This window comes from Anabrus simplex, chromosome 2, assembly GCF_040414725.1.
Source record: "Anabrus simplex isolate iqAnaSimp1 chromosome 2, ASM4041472v1, whole genome shotgun sequence".
Taxonomy (NCBI): domain Eukaryota; kingdom Metazoa; phylum Arthropoda; class Insecta; order Orthoptera; family Tettigoniidae; genus Anabrus; species Anabrus simplex.
This window is the reverse complement of record NC_090266.1, coordinates 1,152,956,990-1,152,979,655: the sequence shown is the minus strand read 5'-3', so window position 1 is coordinate 1,152,979,655 and position 22,666 is coordinate 1,152,956,990. Positions and strand designations below refer to the sequence as shown.

Below are 22,666 nucleotides of genomic sequence, written 5' to 3'. Positions count from 1 at the left end.
TCATTATGAGGGGGATTATTGTCTCGTGGGGGCTTGAGTGTCACTCTGTCTGAATTAGATGAGGCTATTTCGACTCAGGAAATAATGAATCAGTTGCAAGGAGCTAAAAAGGGAAAATCTGGAGCTATTTCGGGTATCACATATGAATTTTGGAAAGAGGTGGAAGAGCAAAACGGCATGTGGGAAATTTTGACAGGGATATTCAATAAAATCTTCTAGAAAGGGGTATTCCCGAAAGCTTGGAAAGAGGGGATAATATGCTCTATATACAAAAATAAAGGGGATAGATGAAATCCTGAAAACTACAAGGGAATTACATTACTGGATACATTGGGGAAAGTATATACTGGTATACTAGCAAATAGACTAAGGAACTGGGCTGAGAGACATTCAGTCCTGTCGAGATTTCAAAGCGGATTCCGAAAAGGGAGAACACTAGTTGAGGTTTTTATAGTGAGAACTCTTATTGACAAATATGTAAAGAAAAAAGGAAGTAAGCTCCATGTAACATCAATAGATTTAGAAAAAAGTATTTGATACTGTGAACAGGGGAAGGGGGGGCAGTCGTCAGTAGATTGAGACAAGATGGTGTGTCATGTAAAATGATAAGAGCTATAGAAAAGATGTATGCTGAAGTAAAGTGCACTGTGAGAGTGGAAGGAGGTGTAGTAGTAGGAGAGATTATCTCCAAAATGGGTCTGAAACAGGGATGTAAATTGTCACCGATTTTAATACTATTGTTCATTAACGATATGCTAGAATTTGAAGTTGAGGAAATATTTGCAATGCCATTTTTAGGAAATCAGGATATTCCTGGTCTTGTCTTTGATGACGACATACTCCTGTTCACACTAACGCCAGTTGCAATACAAAAAAGCATTGATTGTATCGAGAAGTATTGTAAAGAATGGAATATGAAAATTAATGGACTGAAAACTAGAGTAATGGTGTGCAAAAAAGGAAAAATGGTATTTGGCAGGAGTAAAACTGGAAGTAGTTAACAAATTAGAATATTTAGGAATTATAATATCAGGAAATAGAAATTGGTCTGAACACATCAAGAGAGCAAAAATGATTGGTGCAGCAGCCAATAACAGCTGTGATTAAATCTAAAATGTTATACGGTACAGAAGTATGGGGCACAGAAAAGGAAATCGCATTGCTTGATTCAGTCACTAGTAGATTTATTAAAATAATTACAGGTTTACCAATATGTACAGCGAATAGTGGAGCTAGATTACTGTGTACAGACATTAATATAAAGATGCATAATTAAGAGAGTAATAAAATGTTAGTATAGGTTAAAAAGAGGAGGAGGGGATGAAATTCTAGATTTAGCTTACCTGCACCAAATGAGGTACCGGAAAGGGTACTGGGCGGGCAACTTAAAGAAAGTACTAGAAGAAATGGGGATGGGGAACTATTGGAACAAAGATTTCGAAGAAAGAAAAGTCTGTAGGAAAGTGGCACAGAGGGTAGCAGATATAGAAATACAAATGCTAAAAGCTGAGGGTAATAATAGGAAAACTCTGGAGGAATTCATGAATATATATCCATGTATGAAAATAATACATGATAAATTGGATGCCGTTATGCATCACTAGACCAAGCGCCAAAAGTTGGTTGCGAGATAATCGCGTTTAAATTTGGTTCTATGTGTAAATTCGAGCGAACATAATTTTGCTAAATATGGTATTACTGGTGTTGTAGGATAATAGATTGTACCTTCTCACCAAATTTCAACATCTTTATACTCGCATTACATAGATTTTATTGAAGAAATGGCGCTTAGTCTACTGATGCAATTTAAGGTTTTTCTCAAGTGCGAATAATGTATCACGATGCTACACCAATAACCCCCAACTTTTGAGTATCTACTGAGTAAAACTTCAAAAAATATAACGTGGCGGCAGCCATGATTAAAAACCGAATCTCCTACTGTCTGAAAAGGCCTGCTAAGTGCTTGATCCACCACGAGCCGCGCCACAACACCGGTACATTATTCAAGTTTTAGATAGAGAAATTCTAATAATTTTATTTGCTTTACGACCCACTAACTACTTTTACGGTTTTCGGAGACGCCGAAGTGCCAGAATTTAGTCCCGCAGGAGTGCTTTTACGTCCCAGTAAATCTACCGACACGAGGCTGACGTATTTGAGCACCTTCAAATACCACCGGACTGAGCCAGGAGCGAACCTGCCAAGTTGGGGTCAGAAAGCCAGCGCCTCAACCGTCTGAGCCACTCAGCCCGGCTGGAGAAATTCTAGAAGGGAAGTTATTCTCTAAAGTCTTTGCTATAACGACTTACTGATTTGAGGAATGTTAACTTATCTGAGTCAAATACAAATGGTAAGACATGAGCCATTGTAGTCTATACAATTTTTGAATGGATTTTCCTTCACGATATTCTGAGAGTACAGTATTGACGTGATATCTTTAAGCCTATGGGTAAGTTTTGTTCTGCTTGAGACAGAAAATGTGATTAAAGATATTTTCTCCCATAAATACACACAAATCACTGGACAGGTAATAAGATTGTTGCTCTCAGTTCATTCAATCTCGAAATCAGCATCTCCATTAAATCCATCTACGTCATCCACGATGTCAGAATCTGCTTGAAGATTCTGGTAAAATTGTTTGGCATCTGCAGGTATTAGGAGCAAAAGCGAACCAAAGTTTCTTAGTTTGGCTTCAGAGATAGGTTTTCCTTTTGGCCACAAAGCTATTAATGACTGGTGAAAGGGAACTCTACTTTCCCGTGGTCGTCCCTGTCTTGACTTATTTAGATTTACCTGCTGAGATTCACCATCAAATTCTAGAGAATGATTCTCAGACGCAACCTTCTTAACAAGCTGCATTAGTAGCGTTGTCCTTCTCCTTACTTTTGGAAGTACTTGATACATCGCTGAACTCCGTCACTTGATAAACCACTCAATGTATCACCACGTAAAAATGTCAGCACTATCGAAAACGCGAGCTCCCTCGCTGTCATCCGCGCGCAATGTGAGGAATGTGGCGCTTGGTCTAATGATGCAAACTGGAACGTTGCATAGTCTACTGATGCAATATACATTTTTACTGATTCCCACTTTGTCGCTTAGATTTTCTGTTTACTAACAACTAACGGCCTCTTGTAATGAAGTGGGGAATTTTTTATAAATAGTTCAAGCCTTCCTCTACAAGATGGCGCTAATATCTCAATTTTCGCCAAATGGCGCTTAGTCTATTGATGCATAACGGCATCCAATTAACCAAAAGAGAATACAGGGGATTGATATGGTGGCTTCTGGGAGTTTATAAAAATAAGGCTTTTACAGAAGTGGCAAATACATGTTTAATGTGTGAGAAGAAGTTAGGAAATGCACATTTCTTGAGACAGTGTGAAAGTATATGAGCATTGCGGGTTAAATAATTGCGAGCGGAAGAGATAAGTAAGATGGAAAGAGAATCTGAATATTATACTCTTGTCAAATTAATGAACAGGGAATGGAGAAGGCCAGGAAAACTATCGAAATTATTGACAATTGTAAAAAGCTTGTGGGAGAAAAAATAAAAGTGGTGAATGAGGGAAGGGTAAATGCTGATGAAAGTTATGAATGAGGGATACACAGATATGGAACATTATAGAGTTCAAGTCAGTAATAGTAAGGGTGACAATAAGTATAATTTTAGTATTATGTCCCGTTTATATATATGTTCAGTTTTGTTCTTTTGCTCCTTACGTATTGTATATTTTATAATTAGCAGTATTTTAGTTCATTGATACGTAAGTCGTATTGTATTCCTTCTAATTAGGTTGTTTGTTATTGTTGGTAAATCGTTTGTCTGCCTGTTGGTTTTTTTTTTTTGTTAGATGGCGTTTGGCTGGTGACGTAGAGATGGAAGAGGGGGAGACAGGCCTGACCTATCTCAAGCAAAGTGCTGATACAGTACGTCTGCACGTGTAGAATAGAGTAAGCTAATGAGTGGTATTAGGTTAGAGGAAGTAAGTTGTCAATGAGACAGCGAAAGATGAGCCGAGTCATACTACCGTCTCGGCAGAAGAATACAGACGTGACGGTCTACATGTAGAGCTGGCATCCGCACACATGTGGGCTGTTACATGAAGGAGTGGTGAGGAATAACATTGACAACATACGGGGTCTGTGAGGTATCGGTTTCCGAGCCTCATGAGACATGTCTGGTCGGAACATCCCACGGAAGGGTGGTTGCAGTTCCTCACCGGAGGGGTGTCGCGGCCAGACAGATTTAGGATAGAATTAGTATAGATTTAATGTAGTTAAGTAGTTAGTTATAGGCTTAATTTAGATGTAGGGGTGCCCTAGCATGTGAGCTGGTCATCCGCCCATGTTAGAGGCAGCTTAGTATATTTATTTATTTATTTATTTATTTATTTATTCTTGAACTTAACAGGCGTTCAGCGCCCAAATACGTGTTCACAATAAAAAGTTAATAATAATAATAATAATAATAATAATAATAATAATAATAATAATAATAATAATAATAATAATAATAATAATAATGATACATAACAATAATAATAATAATCTACAAATAATACTAAACTGAAACTCTATATACTAACTAGCTATCTGAAAGAAATACTCCTTAACAACCCTAACCTACTAAATATATCCTATACAAGATCATTTTATCTGTACAAGTCACCGATTCCTCGTTCCAGCACACTCATCACGTGTCCTTATGCGCTCATCAACTTGCGTCACATTCATTGTTCCCTGACCTACTCTCGATAAATACCAAAACAACGCTAGTCAGCAATTACATTCCATCCTGCCATATCACAAACAAACAATCCCTACCTTTACAAAATCACACACCATTTACCCAACTCCACCCACTCCACTATTTACCCAATACCATTACTCCCCTCACAATTAATTTTATCATACTATCTCCATCCAGTGCATATCATCAAATTATTAAACACGCTTACCCTAGACATTCATCACTATTCCAATCACCTATCCCCGTGTCCACCCTCTAACTCTGCTTCTTTCATTTTGCTCTCACAGGACTTTTTTTTTACCGCACATAGATACCTGTTCAACTCGCCCCCGTTTTCCCACTGCTTGATAATCCATCTTAAAATAGCCTGCTCATCCCCTCTTCCCAATTGTTTCCGATGTTCGGCACTCTGTAATCTACTTCTTATCTTACTTGTTCCTTCACAGTCATTTAGTAAGTGAAAATCGTCATTCACTGACCCACATAGTATACACACTGTCTTGTCTCTCCCTAGTAACATCCCTTATTTTTATGCAATCCAAAAATCCACCACACCATCCCACGCCTATTTAACCTGTCAACGTATCTAATATTTATCCCTGTTAACTCCTATAGTTTAATAAAAACATTCAGCGAATTTCTCAGTCTACTTTCCCCAATAATGTCTGCCTATGAGTGTCCCTAATCCTCCTCTCAAGCACCCTCATCCCTCTGGCTTCTGTCTTCGTCCAAACCACTCCGCACAGATGCCCTAATCCTATCATCTCCAAATATCCCTTAATTTTTTCTAGCCAGCCGACCTTATACATGCTCTTTCGTTATTGTTCATACGCGGCCTGTAATACTCTGTCTTTTTAAATTCATCCAATATCTAACTATTCTTTTCACACATTCAGATTCCAGATCCTCCCCACACATTAATTCCGCCCCTGCATTAGCTGTGCATCTCGGCAGACCCATCACTATCTTACCAAAACTACTAATAATACGTCTTAATTCACCTCTTTTCTCATCCAACCCCCATACTTCTGCGCCATACAAAACCTTCCCAAAATCACCGATCTTAACACTAACCTCAGGGTTTTATAACTAATACCCGGATATTTAGCTAACAAGTTTTTGACTGAGGCTAGGGCTGCCAAGCCTCTGCTTTTCGCCCTAATAATCTGATCGTTCCAGTTTCCTTTACTGTTAATAATGACTCCTAAATATTCCAACTTCCTTACTTGTTCCAACCTTTCTCCCTGCAGGACCCATTTCCCTTCCACCCCTCTTCCTTTGTTGCCCTGGGCTACTAGCATTTTAGATTTATTCCCATTAATTCTCAAGCCCCATTTCTTCGCAAAAAGCGACACTGCATTTAAAGCTCTTTGCATCCCTCGTGAAGTTAGAGTCATCAGTATCACATCATCAGCAAATATCAGTCCCGGTACCTCTAACCCATTAGTTACCGGCACCGCCCAATTGCTGGCCCCATGCCCCTCAAAAATATCGTGAATAAATACAATAAACAAAATTGGCGATAATTTACATCCTTGCTTTAAACCCACCTTAGACACCAAGGGTCTGCTCAATCTACTGTCTCCCAATTTTACACAAAACCTGACAACCCTATATATTCCCTCCACTGCCCTCAACATCCTTTCCGAAACCCCCAACCTACCTAATTTATCTAATAGAGCCTCTCTATTCACCTTATCAAACGCCTTTTCAAAATATATTGCTGCGCCATAAACCGTACTTTTAGACAGGCTCCTATACTTTTCTAAAACGGTCTTTACTATCATTATATTATCCACTGTACTTTTCTTTTTTTCTAAATCCTCCTTGAAAATCTGTCAATATTTCATTTCCCTCAGCCCACTCACTTAACCTGTTCGCCAACACCCCAGTGTAAATTTTACTTAAGGAGTCTAACAGAGAAATTCCTCTATAATTGTTCAAACTGTTCCTACTACCCTTTCCCTTGTATATTGGACATACAATTCCTGTTTCCCATTCCTTCGGGTACTTTTTTTGCTAGTTGCTTTACGTCGCACCGACACAGATAGGTCTTATGGCGACAATGGGACAGGGAAGGGCTAGGAGTGGGAAGGAAACGGCCGTGGCCTTAATTAAGGTACAGCCCCAGCATTTGCCTGGTGTGAAAATGGGTCTTCGGTTACTTACCCCCCTCATAGATCTTATTGAATAGTTTAACTATGCCCTCTATCATTGTCTCATTTTTACTAATTTCTTTCCAAAACGTGTTATTTATCCCATTACATCCCCCCGCGGACTTGCCCCTGACTCTTCTTATCACTCTCAGTGTTTCTTCCTTTGTAATTTCCTTGTCCAATTCATAATTCGCCACTCTTCTATTCCTCCAAATTACTTCTTTCAACGTCCCCCTCCACCTTTCTTACCCCTTATGACCGAGTAATTCGCCAAAGTACTTCGCCCACTTAACTTCCTCAATGCTCATTTTCTCTACATTCCTTCCCCCCTTAATTATTCTATCACTCTTTTCCCATACTTTTTCAATGCTGTTAGTCTTACAATCTTTATTTGTAGCTTCAATTTGTTCCTCTAACCACGCCTTTTTTACCTCACAAATTTTCTTCTTGTACTCCTTCCTCAATTTGCAGAAAACCTCCCTTTCTGCGCTCCCACCTTTCTTTCTATACTCTCCTAACGCACCCAGCGCCCTCCTCCTCATTCCTTCACACTCTCTATTAAACCATTCTTCACCCTCTTTCTTATTTCTCCTTCTACATTCTGCCTTCTGCGCTATAATCTTTATTGGATGTAGCAGCAATTCCAAGGCTTTATCAATATTATTCTCCTCTACCGCACCTTCGCACCCATATTTCAGAAGTTGTACTTCCTCTTTTGTTACCCTATCCCAATCCCGTCCCACTTTCTCTGACCATTTATACTTATTATATCCACTCCCTTGTTTATCCTTCGTCTCCGCTTCCTTCCTTATACACTTCTCTTCCCCCCTTTTCAACATAACCCACACTGGGAAATGGTGTGATTCAATCCAGTCTCCTATTTCCATTCTTACAATATCCTCCATCACTCCTTCCGAGCTTAAAACCATATCTATCACACTACCTCCCTTCTCAGTAGCATACGTCAATTTCCCCGTACCGTCACCCTCCATCCATCCATTCAGAATATACAAATTCCCCGCAGCACACATCTCTAGGAGCTTCTCCCCATAACTGTTTATAATATTTTGCTCACTCCTTCTAGCTTAGTATATTTAGTTAGGGGTGGCGCCTTGCATGGTGTTTGGTATCCCGTCCGGGTGGGGGGCCACCAAGTTAGTTGTAAGATTAGAGGGTTGTAGGGTTGGCCATTACATGTGGGCTGGTCGTCCGCCTGTGTAAGGGGCCGTTTAGCAATTCGGTTGGTGTATTTTTAGTTCTGTCTATAATTGTTAATTTTCACTGAGTTTAAGGGTTCTTTGTTTTATGTAATGGAATTGTGAACATGTATCTGGGCTAAATGCCTGCAGTGTTCAATAAATAATAATAATAATAATAATAATAATAATAATAATAATAATAATAATAATAATAATACCGCAGTCACGTCCTAGTTCGTGTACCATGGGCAACGGCTGAGTGGCCTAGTAAGTGGTCCTGAGAGTCGGGATACCAGTTGCTACGGAATGGAAGTGGGCATCTGGGACATATTTCGAGTAATGGTCCTCCTTGTGCTCAGGCGGCTAGGACTATACAATACACCGGTGGTCACTAACGCGTTAGAGGATATATCCCTACTTGGACTATGTTTAAGTAGGATAGCACCCAGCTTCATGATTTTACCGAGCTCAGAACATTTTAAGCCAGCCTAGGCCCAATGGGAGTAACAGAGTTCCACTCCCATATGACAGGCGAGCTAGTGGCTTTACGTCGCACCGACACAGATAGGTCTTATGGCGACGATGGTATAGGAAAGGCCTAGGAGTTGGAAGGAAGCGGCCGTAGCCTTAATTAGGGTACAGCCCCAGCAATTGCCTGGTGTGAAAATGGGACCACGGAAAACCATCTTGTGGGCTGCTGACAGGCGAGAGACTCGTTGGAAACAACTTGGCGAACGAAATGGAATTCGATGAGGAGCTATCAGTATTAATGGGGCTTATGGAAGAAAGAAAGCAGAACTGGCTGAGTCAGCAAAGAGGATGCATCTGGATGTGCTAGGATTAAATTATATTCGGGCATGGTGTGTTGGTAAGACACCTTCAGATTGGACAAAAGCAGTAATTGCACCTATATATAAGCAATCGAACAGGAAGGATTTCAAAAGCTATCGAGGTTTCTCATTGATTAGTATACCAGGCAAAGTATTCGCTGGCATCTTGGAAGGGATGATGCGATCAGTGGTTGACAGGAAGTTGGATGAAAACCAGTGTGGTTTCAGACCGTAGAGGGGCTGTCAGGATCAGATTTTCAATATGCTATGAGAGAAATAGACAGTTATATTTCGTAGATCTAGAGAGAGCATACGACAGGCTACCGAGGGAAAAGATGTTCGCTGTACTGGGGGACTATGGGATTAAGGGTAGATTATTAAAATCAATCAACGGTATTTATGTTGACAATTGGGCTGCAGTGAGGATTGATGGTAGAACTTATAGGGGTTAGACAAGGCTGTAATCTTTCACCTTTGTTGTTCGTAGTTTACATTGATCATCTGCTGAAAGGTATAAAGTGGCAGGGAGGGATTCACTTAGATGGAAATATGTCATCATGGGTGTTGGAAAAGATCCTGCGGGCGCCCATGTATGTCATCTTTCTTAGCAATTAACGCTAGTAACTCCCTGTATAGTGTCTATTAAAGTACTGATAATATATCTGTTACTTTTTACTAGCTCATTATTCTCGCCAATTATCTTTCTGCAAGCTGTACTCAAACAGAACTCTATTCTGGACCTGCCGAACTGAATCATATCGGCAACAGCGTAGATGTGTGCTTGAGACACCTCGTGGCGTCTCTTTAAAACTGTGAAACTATCTAAATTGTCCACACCGTTTTTATTCCAAGCATTACTTTCTGAAGAAAATACAATACATGTCTGACAGTATGGTTTATTAAATTTTGCACAACCACATAACCAATCAAGATCTATGTACCACGAATCATGAAAATATCGTACTGTTCTTTTCGATTCCTCTACTACATTTTTAAGAGAAGGCGTGAGTCTACTTTTTTCAATTGTATTTTTCTTTTCTTCAGAAGTTCTTAACGAAAATGGCGTGTTCATTAAGGTTTGTATTATACATGAACATTCTGGGCCCGTCAGTAGTGTAGCCAGGCTGTGCCGTTTGGTGGGGGGGGGGGGCAGTTACAAAATGATCGTAGAACATAATGAAGGTGTATGCATGACGTGCCATTTTAATAACTCTGATGAAATGGAATGGCGTATGGCTTTTAGTGCCGGGAGTGTCCGAGGACATGTTTGGCTCACCAGGTGCAGGTCTTTCGATTTGTCGGCCGTAGGTGACCTGCGCGTCGTGTTGAGGATGAAATGCCGATGAACACAACACATACACCCAGCCCCCGTGCCAGCGAAATTAACCAATGATGGTTACAATTCCCAACCCTGCCGGGAATTGAACCCGGGACCCTTGTGACCAAAGGCCAGCACGCTAACCATTTGGCCATGGATTCGGACAATGACTCTGATATAAGTGAATTGTAGATCTGTTGGTTCTACAATTATGTCTCTATATGTTTATTTACTTCATTGTTTATTGTTCGTTTCTGATTATTTTCTTTTTTTTGTGAAATATCCACGGGTGGGGGTTCTAACCACCCAATAACCCCCTCCCTATTTCCCTGGCTACGCCCCTGGGGCCCGCCAACTCACTTATTTTCGATGTGGAAGCGACAGCCCTCATTTTAATGTTTAATACGTTGTGCAGTCCCTAAAGTCAATTAAATATAAACTCACACTTTAACAAGAAAGTCACATCGTATTATAGCAGAAAGGAATAACACAAAAAATATAACAATGCACTGTTGAGCGCGGTGGAAAGAACGGACAGAACTGTTCAGCACCGACGTTGTAAGCTTTCGTTTCCACTTTCCATTGTGGTAACACGGCCGGAGAACGTAGTAGACTACACCTCAATGTCGGGGGGGGGGGGGGTTGCGCAGGCGCAGTAATATTCGCCTAGTGTTAGAAGAGATTCAAAGCGTATCCCTATCCATTGTCTGGAGTTGGTAAGACTCTCGCTCAATTGTGACGGTGGCGATCTACTGCAATAGATTTCTCGCGACACATCCAGGCGAAGAAACAAAAATTTTAACTATTAATACTAAAAGATATTCTATTTTTATATTTTCAAATACTGTTACCAGTGGTAACAGTGGATACTAGCACGCTTCGCCACTGATACGCAAGCAGTCTATCCTTCTTTCCTTCTTCTTCTCGGTCTTCCTCTCGCTCTTCGCCCTCGACCACTCTCCTTTCCACATGTGACCATACCAGAGCAGTCATCTCTTTTGAACTTCTTCTTCTCCTTTACTTCATGGGGCTTCTATATATTATTTCGTAATTAGCGTCGACCTTTAAGATCTTTAGCTACCATGTGTTTTCTTCATTCCCACCCAAATATACCTGCTCCCTTCTCAAAGCTGCAGGTTGTTCTTATTGGGTCTTATTGGATTTTTTCTCTCTTCACCTGATAGTCCTAGAGTGGAGATTCTGATTCTACCAGCGCCTCACATTCGAAAAGTATGTATTCAGCTGATTCCTCTGCTTCATTGCATTTCCTAGTATTGTCTCTTATTACTCCAATTCTATGTAGTTGTTCTTTCAGATGGCAGTGTCTTGTCAACAGTCCTACTACCCTTCTTATATTTTCTCTGCTGAGTTTCAACAGTGTTTTAGTATGCTTCTTGTTTGGTCCTCTTATCAGTTCCTTTGCAAGTCTGCATCCTGGAGTATTTTTCCAGTTCCCCATTTGTTCCTTTTGTACCCATTTTCCGATGTAGTGTCGGGCTTGTCCATAGAAAATCCCGCATACAGGTTCTGGGCCTACAAAATGTGCTTCTGCCCCTTTCCCGGTAAGGTTATCTGCCATTTCATTTCCTTCTATACCTGCCTGCCCTGGTACCCATATTATTTTGACAATGTTGTACTTTGAGAGCTTCAGGAGAAGTGAATGGCAATACCAGACAGTTCTGGATGTTATCCGGACTGCTTCTAGTGCCTTAATGGCCGCTTGGCTGTCCGCAAAAGTTGTCCTTATTCCTATAATTCATTTTCAGATTTTCTTCAAGACATGTTGTGATAGCTATCACTTCTGCTTGAAAGACTGTACTGTAGTGTGTTTGCTCAGGCTCATCTGGATTGATCTCTCAGGTCTTCCCCCATTGATCCCTTCTCCTGTGCCATCCCCAGTCTTTGAGCCATCAGTCCACCACACTACATCTTCTTTTTCAGTATTTCATTTGTTGATATCCCAGTCTTATTTTTTTTTATCTGGGTCTCAAACGGTTTTTCAAAGTTGTACTCTGGAATCATATGATCAGAAGGCATGTGTAGAACTTCGTCCGTTATTACTCTGTTAATTTTACAGTGTCCTAGATTGGATCTTTGTGCATTACAGCACTCTGATTGTGCCAATCTATATGACCTCATTCTAGTCTGTCCTTTTATGAAACTGAAGAGTAAAGTATTCAAGGCTTCTGTCGGCGTAGTTCTCATAGCCCCAGTTATAGCTATGCATGCTATTCTCTGTAGGCTATCCAATCTACTACTGACTTTTCCTTGGCTTACTTTCTGCCACTAGATGATTGCAGCACAGGCCATCAACGGTCTAATGATCATTGTGTATATCCACATTACCACTGATGGTCTTAGGCCCCACGGTTCTTTTACATGCATAGAGCAAGTTCTTAGCCCGGATTGTGTTCCTTTTTCTATATGTGGATTCCAGGTTAGATTTTTATCTAACACTACACCTAAGTGCAGTGTCTGTTCTTCCATATATGTCTTGCCCAAAGAGCTTCAGTGATCTCTTTTCCTCTAATTTCCTCCTTTTAAAAGGGACCAGAGTTATCTTGTTCGGGTTGACTAATAGTTGTTCTTCCTGACACCAGTTCTCCACAAGGTAAAGTGATCTTTGCATTAGGTCCTGGATAACACTCATCACCTTACCTCGTACCACAATCACTAGGTCATCTGCGTATCCTTGTGTATAAAAACCTTGTTCGTTGAGCAGAGCTATGATTTTGTTCACCACGAGGTACCACAGCAGAGGAGAAAGAACTGCTCCCTGAGTACAGCCTCGGGTGGCCCTAACCGTCAGCGTTTCTTCAAACAGGGTTGCTTTTATCTTCCTTCCGTCTAACATGGATTTAATCCATTTGAGGACGGTTTTATTCATCTTGCTCTTTTCCAATGCTTTGATCATAGAGTTATAGGTTGTATTGCTGAAGGCTCCTTCTATATCTAGAAATGCCGCCAGTGCAATTTATTTATATTCTAGGCTTTCGTCTAGTTTACAAACCAACTGGTGAAGTGCTACTTCAGTGGATCTGCCAGGTCTATCTGCAAACTGATTTTCATGTAACGTTGAGTTCAGTTGCACTGTTCTTCTGATTTATTTATTTAGAATTTTCTCCATTGCTTTCAGCATGAAAGAGGTTAAACATAATGGTCTGTATGCTTTTGCTAAGGCATAATTTGCCTTTCCAGGCTTAGGTATGAATACAGCTTTAGTTTCAGACCATGATTTCGGCACATACCCTAAAGCAAGACTAGCTCTGAAAAGGTCCGTCAGGGCATTGACGAGTATCTCCCGTCCTTCCTGTAGGAGTATCGGAACTATCCCATCTGACCCCGGAGCCTTTATAGGATGAAACATGTCGATTGTCCATTTTACATTGTTATGTTTTATTATTCTGTTGGCACAGTTCCAGTCTGCTCTTCGAACTCCGGTCTCTGTTCCAAGCGTTTCTTCTTCTGTCATCTCCTCAGCCTCAGGAAAGTGACACGCCGTTAGTATCTACAGCGTGTCCCTGCCCGCCTGAGTAAATGACCCATCTGGTTTCTCCAGTGTCCCTACTTGATTTATATGGGTTGCTTTCAGAACCTTCTGGAGCCTTGCTGTTTCAGTGTGTGATTCCACTTTCTCACAGAGCAGTCTCCAAGATTTTCTTTTTGCTGTCCGTATCTCTAAGTTATACTCAGTTTCCTATGATATACGCCCCAGATACCATTTCTAGATGATATTCTATACAACATCCTAACCTCTTTTTCATTTTGGCTAGTTTGTTGTACCACCACCTTACTTTTTTGGTGTTTTTCTTTTCTTTGAGAGGCCAGTTTTCAAGGAATGAGTCTATAATGGCCTCTTCTAATAGTTCCACTACCCCCATCCAATTCTTTCTCTCCTCTCACGTTAGTTGGAACTTCTGTACAGCCTTCCCGAGAACTTCTCTGTATCTGTCCCAGTTAGTTCTTTTTGGGTCTCTGTACATCTCAATCCCACATAGTCTCGCATCTATTGCAAATTGGATGTTCTGGTGGTCCGCCATTGATGGTTCCTCCAGCACCTTCTAGTCTTTAATAAAGTTTGCAATATGCGTAGTGCTTAGTGTAATGTGTATTACTCCCTATGATTTTATTTACAAATGTAGGCTTGTTTCCTAGGTTTAGTATCGTCAACTCAGTTACAATAATAAACTCTAGTAAAGACTCACCTCTTGCATTGCAGTTCGTGCTGCCCCATGCCGTGTGGTGTGAATTTGCATCTGCTCCAAGGACTAGGTCTTCGCCTTTACTCTTTGCGTTCCAAATTAGGTTCTCAACTTCTTCTGATGGGGGCAGATTAGTTCAGTCATACGGGAGGTATGCAGAGACTATGGTTATTTCTCTTGGTACCTCCCAATTTCCAAGTTTAATCTTGGCCACGGTTAAGTCCCGTGAACAGTGTTCCTGCAACATAAGACATTTTAATTTCCCGTTCACAAGAAGACATGTTCTGGGTATTTCCGATGTTGTATCGTACATCAGCTTACCTCCACATTTCGCCAGTCGCGCTACTCTGCCCTTGAGTACCCATGGCTCTTGAATAATGGCCACGTCAATACCCTCGGACTTGAACTTCCTGGCGAAATTGGCCACAGCTGCTTTTTTATGCTGAAGATTGCCCTGAAGCATCTTCAGCTCCATCTTTACCGACATTGGATTTCGTTCTTCCCCTGTTGACTTGAAACTTGATCTGCCCAAGTCCGAGCTTAGCCTCAAGGTTTCTTTTTTTGAGCTCTTCAAAGTCTCTTTCATCAAGAGCTAAAACGACTGTCCTTCCTGTCTTTTCGATTGAAGTGACATTCAGCACTCTCCACTCTTGTGTTAGAAGTTTGGTATCATGTTGATTGATTCTGACAGCATTCTGCTCTACTGGAGCTTCTGTTGCCATTTCTTGTTTTGAGTCGGCAACAGCCTGTCCAATTGGGACTTCTGTCTCCATTTTTTTTCATCTTGGGCTTGCTCCCGGATCTGCTCTACTGGAGCTTCCTTGGCTACCCTTGATGTCGAAATGTTTGAAATTAGTTCTTTATAAGCATCCATATTTCAATCAATCATAGGGTTTTTGCTCCTTCTAGGGTCCTGAGTGTCGTTCTCACCATCCGTGGTGAGGCATACAGCCAGACATTTTCCTCCCGCAACTCAGGCTGTCCGTAGCAGAGACCACGCCCCTCAGTCGTCCATCCAGCGGTCCGCCCCTGGTCCGAACCTAGCCAGGTTTGTTCCCCCTTTAGTAGGCCTACTCACGTGGTCACCACTTGGCATTTCATGAATCAGTTCACGGCCATGACTTTCGCCCTACGTTGGGATCGCCCCTTTCCCAACCCGCGATTCGTCCAGGCCACGTAGAGCAAAGTGATAAGTTGGTTCCAGCGCCCCGCAGGGAGCCTTCACCTCAATCACCAGCCCCACTTCATCTGAACCACCATGTCACCCATGTGGAGGAACCATGGATGCCTCTCTAGCATGTGTGGACGAGGCCTCCGCTTCCAAGCCTTGACATGGGCTAGTAACAATCTTTTGAACTTAAAAATGTAATATTATTTCAGTCCCTTTAACACTGCCTCTTATGAAGTCGTCCTTGAATCACCATGCATCTATCGCAACATTTTCATTTTGGCGACCTCCAACCTCTGGCATTGTGACCTCAATGTAGCTCATGTATCTGTTCCATATCCTTGCAGGTTTCACCGTGTACTCATAGGATAGGCCTTCCCCTTTAAAGGCCCGTTCACATTAACCGTGAGTGGGGGGAGGGGGGAGGAGACGCTGAGAAAGGAAATTCCGAGAAGAATTTCTCCTGTATGTGCTCATGCCTTACCGCAAGAGCACTGCGTCATTTGGACAGCCGTTCGTCTCAGAAAGTTGTGTGTGAAGTGCTGACACAGTCAAACGCAAGTACTGGATCGCTTCTTAACTCTTGCTGTGTTGGCTGAAAATGCTGAAAGGGAAAAGTGGAGATTTTGTGTTCACGACACTGATTTGTCTTTAAATGTTGAATTTTCTGCATAGTTTTAGTCGTTGCACCATGAAGATAAATTCAAAGCGCATTTTCGTACGAGCAATTATGGAATTTCAACAGTATTTTCAGTGGTATTACAATGGTATTCATGGGCGTAGCGTGGTTTTCTACTTAGAGGAAGCTGACAACTAAAACATGTTAGAATTCATTTGCTTCATTTTAGCTTTTTAACAGTTCCTTCCCCAGTCGGTCCACACGTCTCCCTTGCCAGTTCCTCTTCAACTCAACTCCGCAGTACATACAACCAGCCAACCAAAAGGTGAGTCTCTTCATAAAGCTTTACTTTCTTGCCCCATTTCCACTATCCGAGTTCACTCGTTTTTATCTTTCATACTACAGGCCTGCATTGGATCGAGAATATTATAATTTCTTCAACATACAGTTCCGGTCACAAGATCCACTCGCTCCAGAAAAATACGACATACCATCGTATTTACGAAGATGTTTTTTATATGTATCATCTACTGACTTAGTATTGTTTCTACGCTCACAGAGTAATATCATCCACTTCTTTCAACGTATTTAACATTACTGCATCGCACTTAGCATACATTTCTCTACATACGTTGATGCCAATGCTGTACAAAGCACCCAAATCTAAAACTTTTAAGACTGTCAAAGACTTCGAACTTATTTCTACGAGGCTTCTTAGCTTCATATTTTTTTTCGTGATTAACAACTTGTTAATCTTGTACTAATTACATATTCAAACCTGGACATTTAGCATAAATATGCTTTACATTTTAACTTGTTATAGATAGTTTTAATTATGAGGGTCAATTTATTGTGTTTTAACTTTAATGTGTATCTTTGTATAATGACCCTATTTGGCTGATGATGACGTCCAAGGATGTTGAAACCGGTACCATTTAATAAATGATGTTGTAATTTTAATCAACAACATATCTTGTATTGAAAAGGTGGGTCTTGTACATTTTAACTTATTGTTTTGTAGTTACTGAATGGTTACGAAAGCATTTAAGTAAAATTTTGCTTAGCTTTTTAGTAAAATATTGCTTATCATACTTCGTGTAAACTCTCCGGCTTTTCGTGGATAAGTAAGGTAATAATTAAGGAAACAAAACGCACCTTTGAAAGTCAAAACCTCAGAGAGAGAGAGAGAGAGATAGAGAGAGAGAGAGAGAGAGAGAATGAATATTGAATCATCTGAATGTCGGGGGAAGTAGCACGAAAAACTACTGAAGTGTCCAAGCAGGTTCTAAGTTGATTGTCGTAACGTGTCAAGATGTTCAAAATCTGAACATAAATATTTATATAATGCCGCCGAATACGGGCTCTCACCCGGCCGGCGTGCTTTCCATAGGGAACGGGTTCCTTCACCATCCATCGTCACATCTCCACTTCGTCGGCTGCCGAGGCCGGTAGGACCGTACGAGAGGCGTACGGCACAACATTCTCACGCCCGAGTTTTATTCTCCAGGTGAAATAGCCCCGGATTGGATTCCCGGAGGGATCTGGTATTTAAACGCAATTACTGTAGTTCAGAGGCTGGTTGTTTGAATAGCATTTAAGTTCTTCAGCTTTCAGTCTAATTGGAAAAGCCCCTGTTTCGAAACCTGATTAGTTCGTGATTTTAACTTTGAATTCCTGAACTCGAAGGTCGGGTGTTTGAATTAAACGAAAGCACGCTTGTCTGCTATTCAAGGGAAGGAGTCCCGTGCTCGATTTCCTTTGGGGTCGGGGATTTTAACTGTTAACTTCTTCTAACTCTAAGGTCCTGTGCTTTGAGTTAAACGCAAACTTTTAATGCACAGCCATTTAGTTAGCATGCGTGTCTGCTGTCCAAGGGAAGGAGCACATGGTCGATTTCCGGTCGGGTCGGCGATTTTACATTGAATTTCCTGCAGCTCGTAGGTGGGGTATCTAGAAATAAACGCAAGATCTCAATACGCAGTAATTTACTTAGAATTATGGCTGCTGTCCCAGGGAAGGATCCCCGGGTTGGATGCCCGTTGGGATCGGTGACTTTATCTTTTCATCCTATAGCTTGAAGGCCTGGTGTTTGAAAAGCGTTAAAGATCTTCAGACATCCACCCAAGGAAAAAACACAATTAAATGAATTACACACAAGATCTTAGTTCACAGTCAGTTAGTAGGCATGCTTGTCCACAGTACAAGGAATGGAGCACCGGGCGAGTTGGCCGTGCGGTTAGAGTCGCGCGGCTGTGAGCTTGCATACGGGAGATAGTGGGTTCGAATCCCACTGTCGGCAGCCCTGAAGATGGTTTTCCGTGGTTTCCCATTTTCACACTAGGCAAATGGTGGGGCTGTACCGTAATTCAGGCCACGGCCGCTTCCTTCCCACTCTTAGGCCTCCCCAATCCCATCGTCGCCATAAGACCTATCTGTGTCGGTGCGACGTTAAGCAATAGCAAGCAAAAGGAATGGAGCTCCGGGTTCGATTTCCGGTCAGGTCGGGGATTTTTATTTTTAATTTCTTTAGCTCGATGGTCGGATATTTTGAATTAAATGCAAACTTTTAACGCGAAGTCATTTAGCATGTTTGTCTGTGGTCCAAGGGAAGGAGCCACGTGTTCGATTCCATATGGGATCGGGGATTTTAACTCTTAATTTCTGTAGCCCGAGGGTCGGGTGTTTGGATTAAAGGAAGCTGGAATTCCACAATAATTCACTTAACATGATTGCCTTCATTCGAAGGGAAGGAGACCCAAGTTCGATTTCTAGTTGGTTCGGTTATTTATACATTTAATTTCCTATAACTTGAAGGTCCTATGTTCTGAAATATACGCAAGCTTTTATTGCATAGTCATTTAATTAGCACGCTTGTCTGCTGTCCAATGGGAGGTGTCACTGTGTTCGATTTCCGGGGGATTTTCATTTTTAATTCCAGTAGCTTGAAAGCCATATCTTTTGACTTCAAACTAGCTCTTAATACACTGTCATTTAGATAGCATGCTTGCCTGCAGTCCAAGGGAAGGCGCCCATGGTTCTATTCCCAGTGGGATCGGGGATTTTAACCCTCAATTCCTGTAGCTCGAATGCCGGGTGTTTGAAATGCGTTTAAGATCTTCAGTCTTAAGTCCAATTCCAAAAAGCCCTGGCTTCGATACCTAATCAGTTCGCATATTTTAACTTTTAATCCTTGTTGCTCAAAATTCAGGTGTTTGAATTAAACGAAATCTTTTAATGCACAATAATTTAGTTAGCGTGCATGCCTGCAGTCGAAGGGAAGGTATCCAGCGTTTGATTTCCGGTCGGGTCGGCGATTTTAACGTATAATTTCCTCTAGCTCGCATGTCAGCTATCTTGAATTAAGCGGAAGCTTTTAACACGCAGTCATTTAGTTAGCATTCTTGTATGTAGTCCAAAGGAAGGAGCCGGGGATTAATTTTCTAGTCGTGTCGGAGGTTTTAACCTTTAAATTCCTGTAGCTCACATGCAGTAGCGGCGACTAAGGGGGGCGAGGGGGGGCAGTCCCCCCCCCACTTTATAGAGAAAGCAATCCATTTTTGTTCCATTTTAGCCGGCTGAAACTAGGAATTATAGGAATTATTTAAAAAAAGCTATTTGTGCAAATTTTTAATTCCTAACAAAATTATTATCGAAAATACGCACAAAATGTCGTTCGTCGCGGCGAACCGATCTGTATAGCGCCACAGCAAGCAGTGGAGACTTCGCAAATGCTATGAGTATGAGTAACGGTAACAGGGGTATATATATATATGTATATATTTTTTGCCAAGGTCGTGGACACTGAGGTATGATTCACTTGCTTGCATTCGTCAGTCTGGCAGTCTCTTTAATATTGTCTGTTAGTTTCTAGAGTTTAGTCAAATACTAAATGATTTTTTAATTTTATAATCACGCCGCACATCTACGTAATTGTAATACGTGTGAAATATTTTTTCTTTGGTGAAAGTATAGTATTGAATCAAAATCTCAAAAAACTATTATTGCCGCACTTAAGTTAGTAAAGTGTCAATCTTTACCTCTCTGTCGAAATTCGCTCAAAGAGGATCAAACACTTACCATTTTGTAGCTTTTTGTTCAGTTTTGATGTGTATACGACCCCCCCCCCCCCGGTCCGCTATATCCTTCAACCCGGCTACTTTCTGTTGCCTGTATATTTTTGCCCCCCCCCCCACTTCTAATTCCAAATTGCCGCTACTGCTCGCATGTGTGAAGTTTTAGTGTTCTCTATTATCTTTATTTAGAGGTGCTTCTCTGAAATACCCTACTTGTGCATAATTTAAATATCATACTGCTTCCTGTTAATTCTAGCATTATCGTCGCCATAAGACATATCTGTGTCGGTGCGACGTAAAGCAAATAGCAAAAAAAAAAAAATCTTGCACTATTCTATTATTATTATTATTATTATTATTATTATTATTATTATTATTATTATGTAGTTGCATTAAAGGATTTAAATATGGTTATTTCTTATTTGCATATAATCATCTGAATAACGTCCGGCTCCTTGGTCAGAGTAGTCGCTTTCGGTTCAGAGGGCCCCGGGTACGATTCACGGCCGGGTCGGAGGTTATAATCTTAAATGATTAATTCACCTGGCTCGGGGGCTGGGTATTTGTACTGTCTCCAACGTCCCTACAACTCACGCACCACACCTAACACTACCATCCATTACAATAACATGGCAGATGCTACCCACCATTGTCGGAGTGTCTGCCTTACGACGGCTGCACCAGGATAGAAATAACCACACGAAATGAAAACATACATGAATAGCTAACGAATAAGTACGCTGTCCAACTCTTGTTCAGGTCACAGTAGACTGCTAGCTGAAGATCATAAGTTGTAAGTTTCTGTATAAATTAAATTCTTACTATAGCTTGTATGATTTGATTCTGTAGACTACGTCACTAGAGTAGATGTACCAGCTGGTGACTTCAGCTTCAAACGTAAACTATTCACAAATGGACCTTCATCAAACTTCCCGAAGGACTGAGGAAATTTCGGAGGGTATTGGACGCCCTGGACATCCACTGTAAGTACGTCCTTAGAGAGTAGTATGGAATATTCATATTCAGGATGGCAACAAGAAATCGCTGATATAGTCGAAACCTTCTATGTATTTCTTAGAAGTAGTTACTAAATTTCCTATATATAACTGGTACCTTTTTTGTTTGTTAAATTCTTTGTATTTTAACTACTTCGTCATCTGTGAACTCACAGATCTCCCTCCTTCACTTCTGTCTAAGTTCGTCACTATACCCTACGCCTACAGAACGACCGTAGTTCTGACGCCCAGCACGGCATGTGGCATTCTCAAACAATAATACTGATGGCGCTGTGGTTTAATTTTCGTGTTACTTTTCGTTTGAAAGAGCATCAAGCAAAGAGATAACGGTTTGATAGTTATCGTTCAGCGACACCGTCATTAGCTTCGCACCGAATTAGCTGTGGTTCGATCCCATCTCGAATTTCCGAAGTAAAAAATCACTTTCTAGTAGTTCAGATTCCACACAGAGCTATGATTAAGCTCTAAGCTTGCTTACTTTTCTTGCTTGAAGTAACTGCAGTACTCCCTCGAATCAAATAAAGCAAAGGCACCTCCATACACGCCACGAAGGTCCTTGGAGGAGTGGAAGGTGAAGGCTTCCACCATTGTTAACCTCGCAGGTGATGGGGTAGAGTGGTTAGCTTTACGCCCGGCCACCTTTGCCCCCAGGAATTAACCTGGTACTCATTTTTCGTGTAGGCTGAGTGAACCTCAGGGCCCCATATGCACCTCCGGAAGTGGAAATCTCGTTTCTTAAATTTTACGACTTCCTGACGGGGATTCGAACCCACGTCCTTCCGGGCGAACCGAGCACGCCTTTACCGCCTCGGCCAGGCAGCCCCTGTTTATAGCTTACTCAAAGTACAAACATGTAAGCTGGACGGTTCAGTCGATGGCGACCGTGGGCTGATCCAAATATATAAAGAAATCGCCAGACGCTGCTAAAAGAAAACTGGCACTAGACCGAACCCCATGCAAGAAATGGCTGAATGAACCCGACGGCTAAAGGATACAGTGGTAAGAAATCAGAAAACGAAGTCGGCAAGTATTTAGTTCCACTTACCGCCATTCTCCTGCTCTCGCGTCTTCTCCATCTCCCCAACTGCTGCAACTCAACAACCAGCTGATAACAAGGATTAAAGGTAAATCCTTTCTATTGCTGTGCTAACGTCCTTGCGGGGAATGTAGGGCACTAGAACTTCAAGGCCACCTAACCGAAAACGACTTTTCACCACTTTTAACCTTCTTCTCATTCCATGGAGAAAGTAACGTCATCGTTGTACGCAGCTACACTGTGGTTTAGGTGTGTAGGTGTGTTTTATTCTCGGTGTTGCTCGTACCCTTCCGAGG

The 22,666-nt window shown here is 41.5% G+C and overlaps 1 protein-coding gene across 2 annotated transcripts in view; it reads right to left on the bottom strand.

The window, feature by feature from the left end:
* Positions 1 to 22,419, bottom strand: part of LOC136863816 (sialin) — a 420,132-nt gene extending 397,713 nt beyond the window's left edge. For both annotated transcript variants that reach the window (XM_068225912.1, XM_068225911.1), the window contains exon 1: positions 22,380 to 22,419. In XM_068225912.1, coding sequence (XP_068082013.1) covers positions 22,380 to 22,410 — 31 coding nt within the window. In that variant the 5' untranslated portion in view covers positions 22,411 to 22,419. The remainder of the gene's footprint in view (positions 1 to 22,379) is intronic.
* Between the last annotated feature and the right edge of the window lie 247 nt (positions 22,420 to 22,666).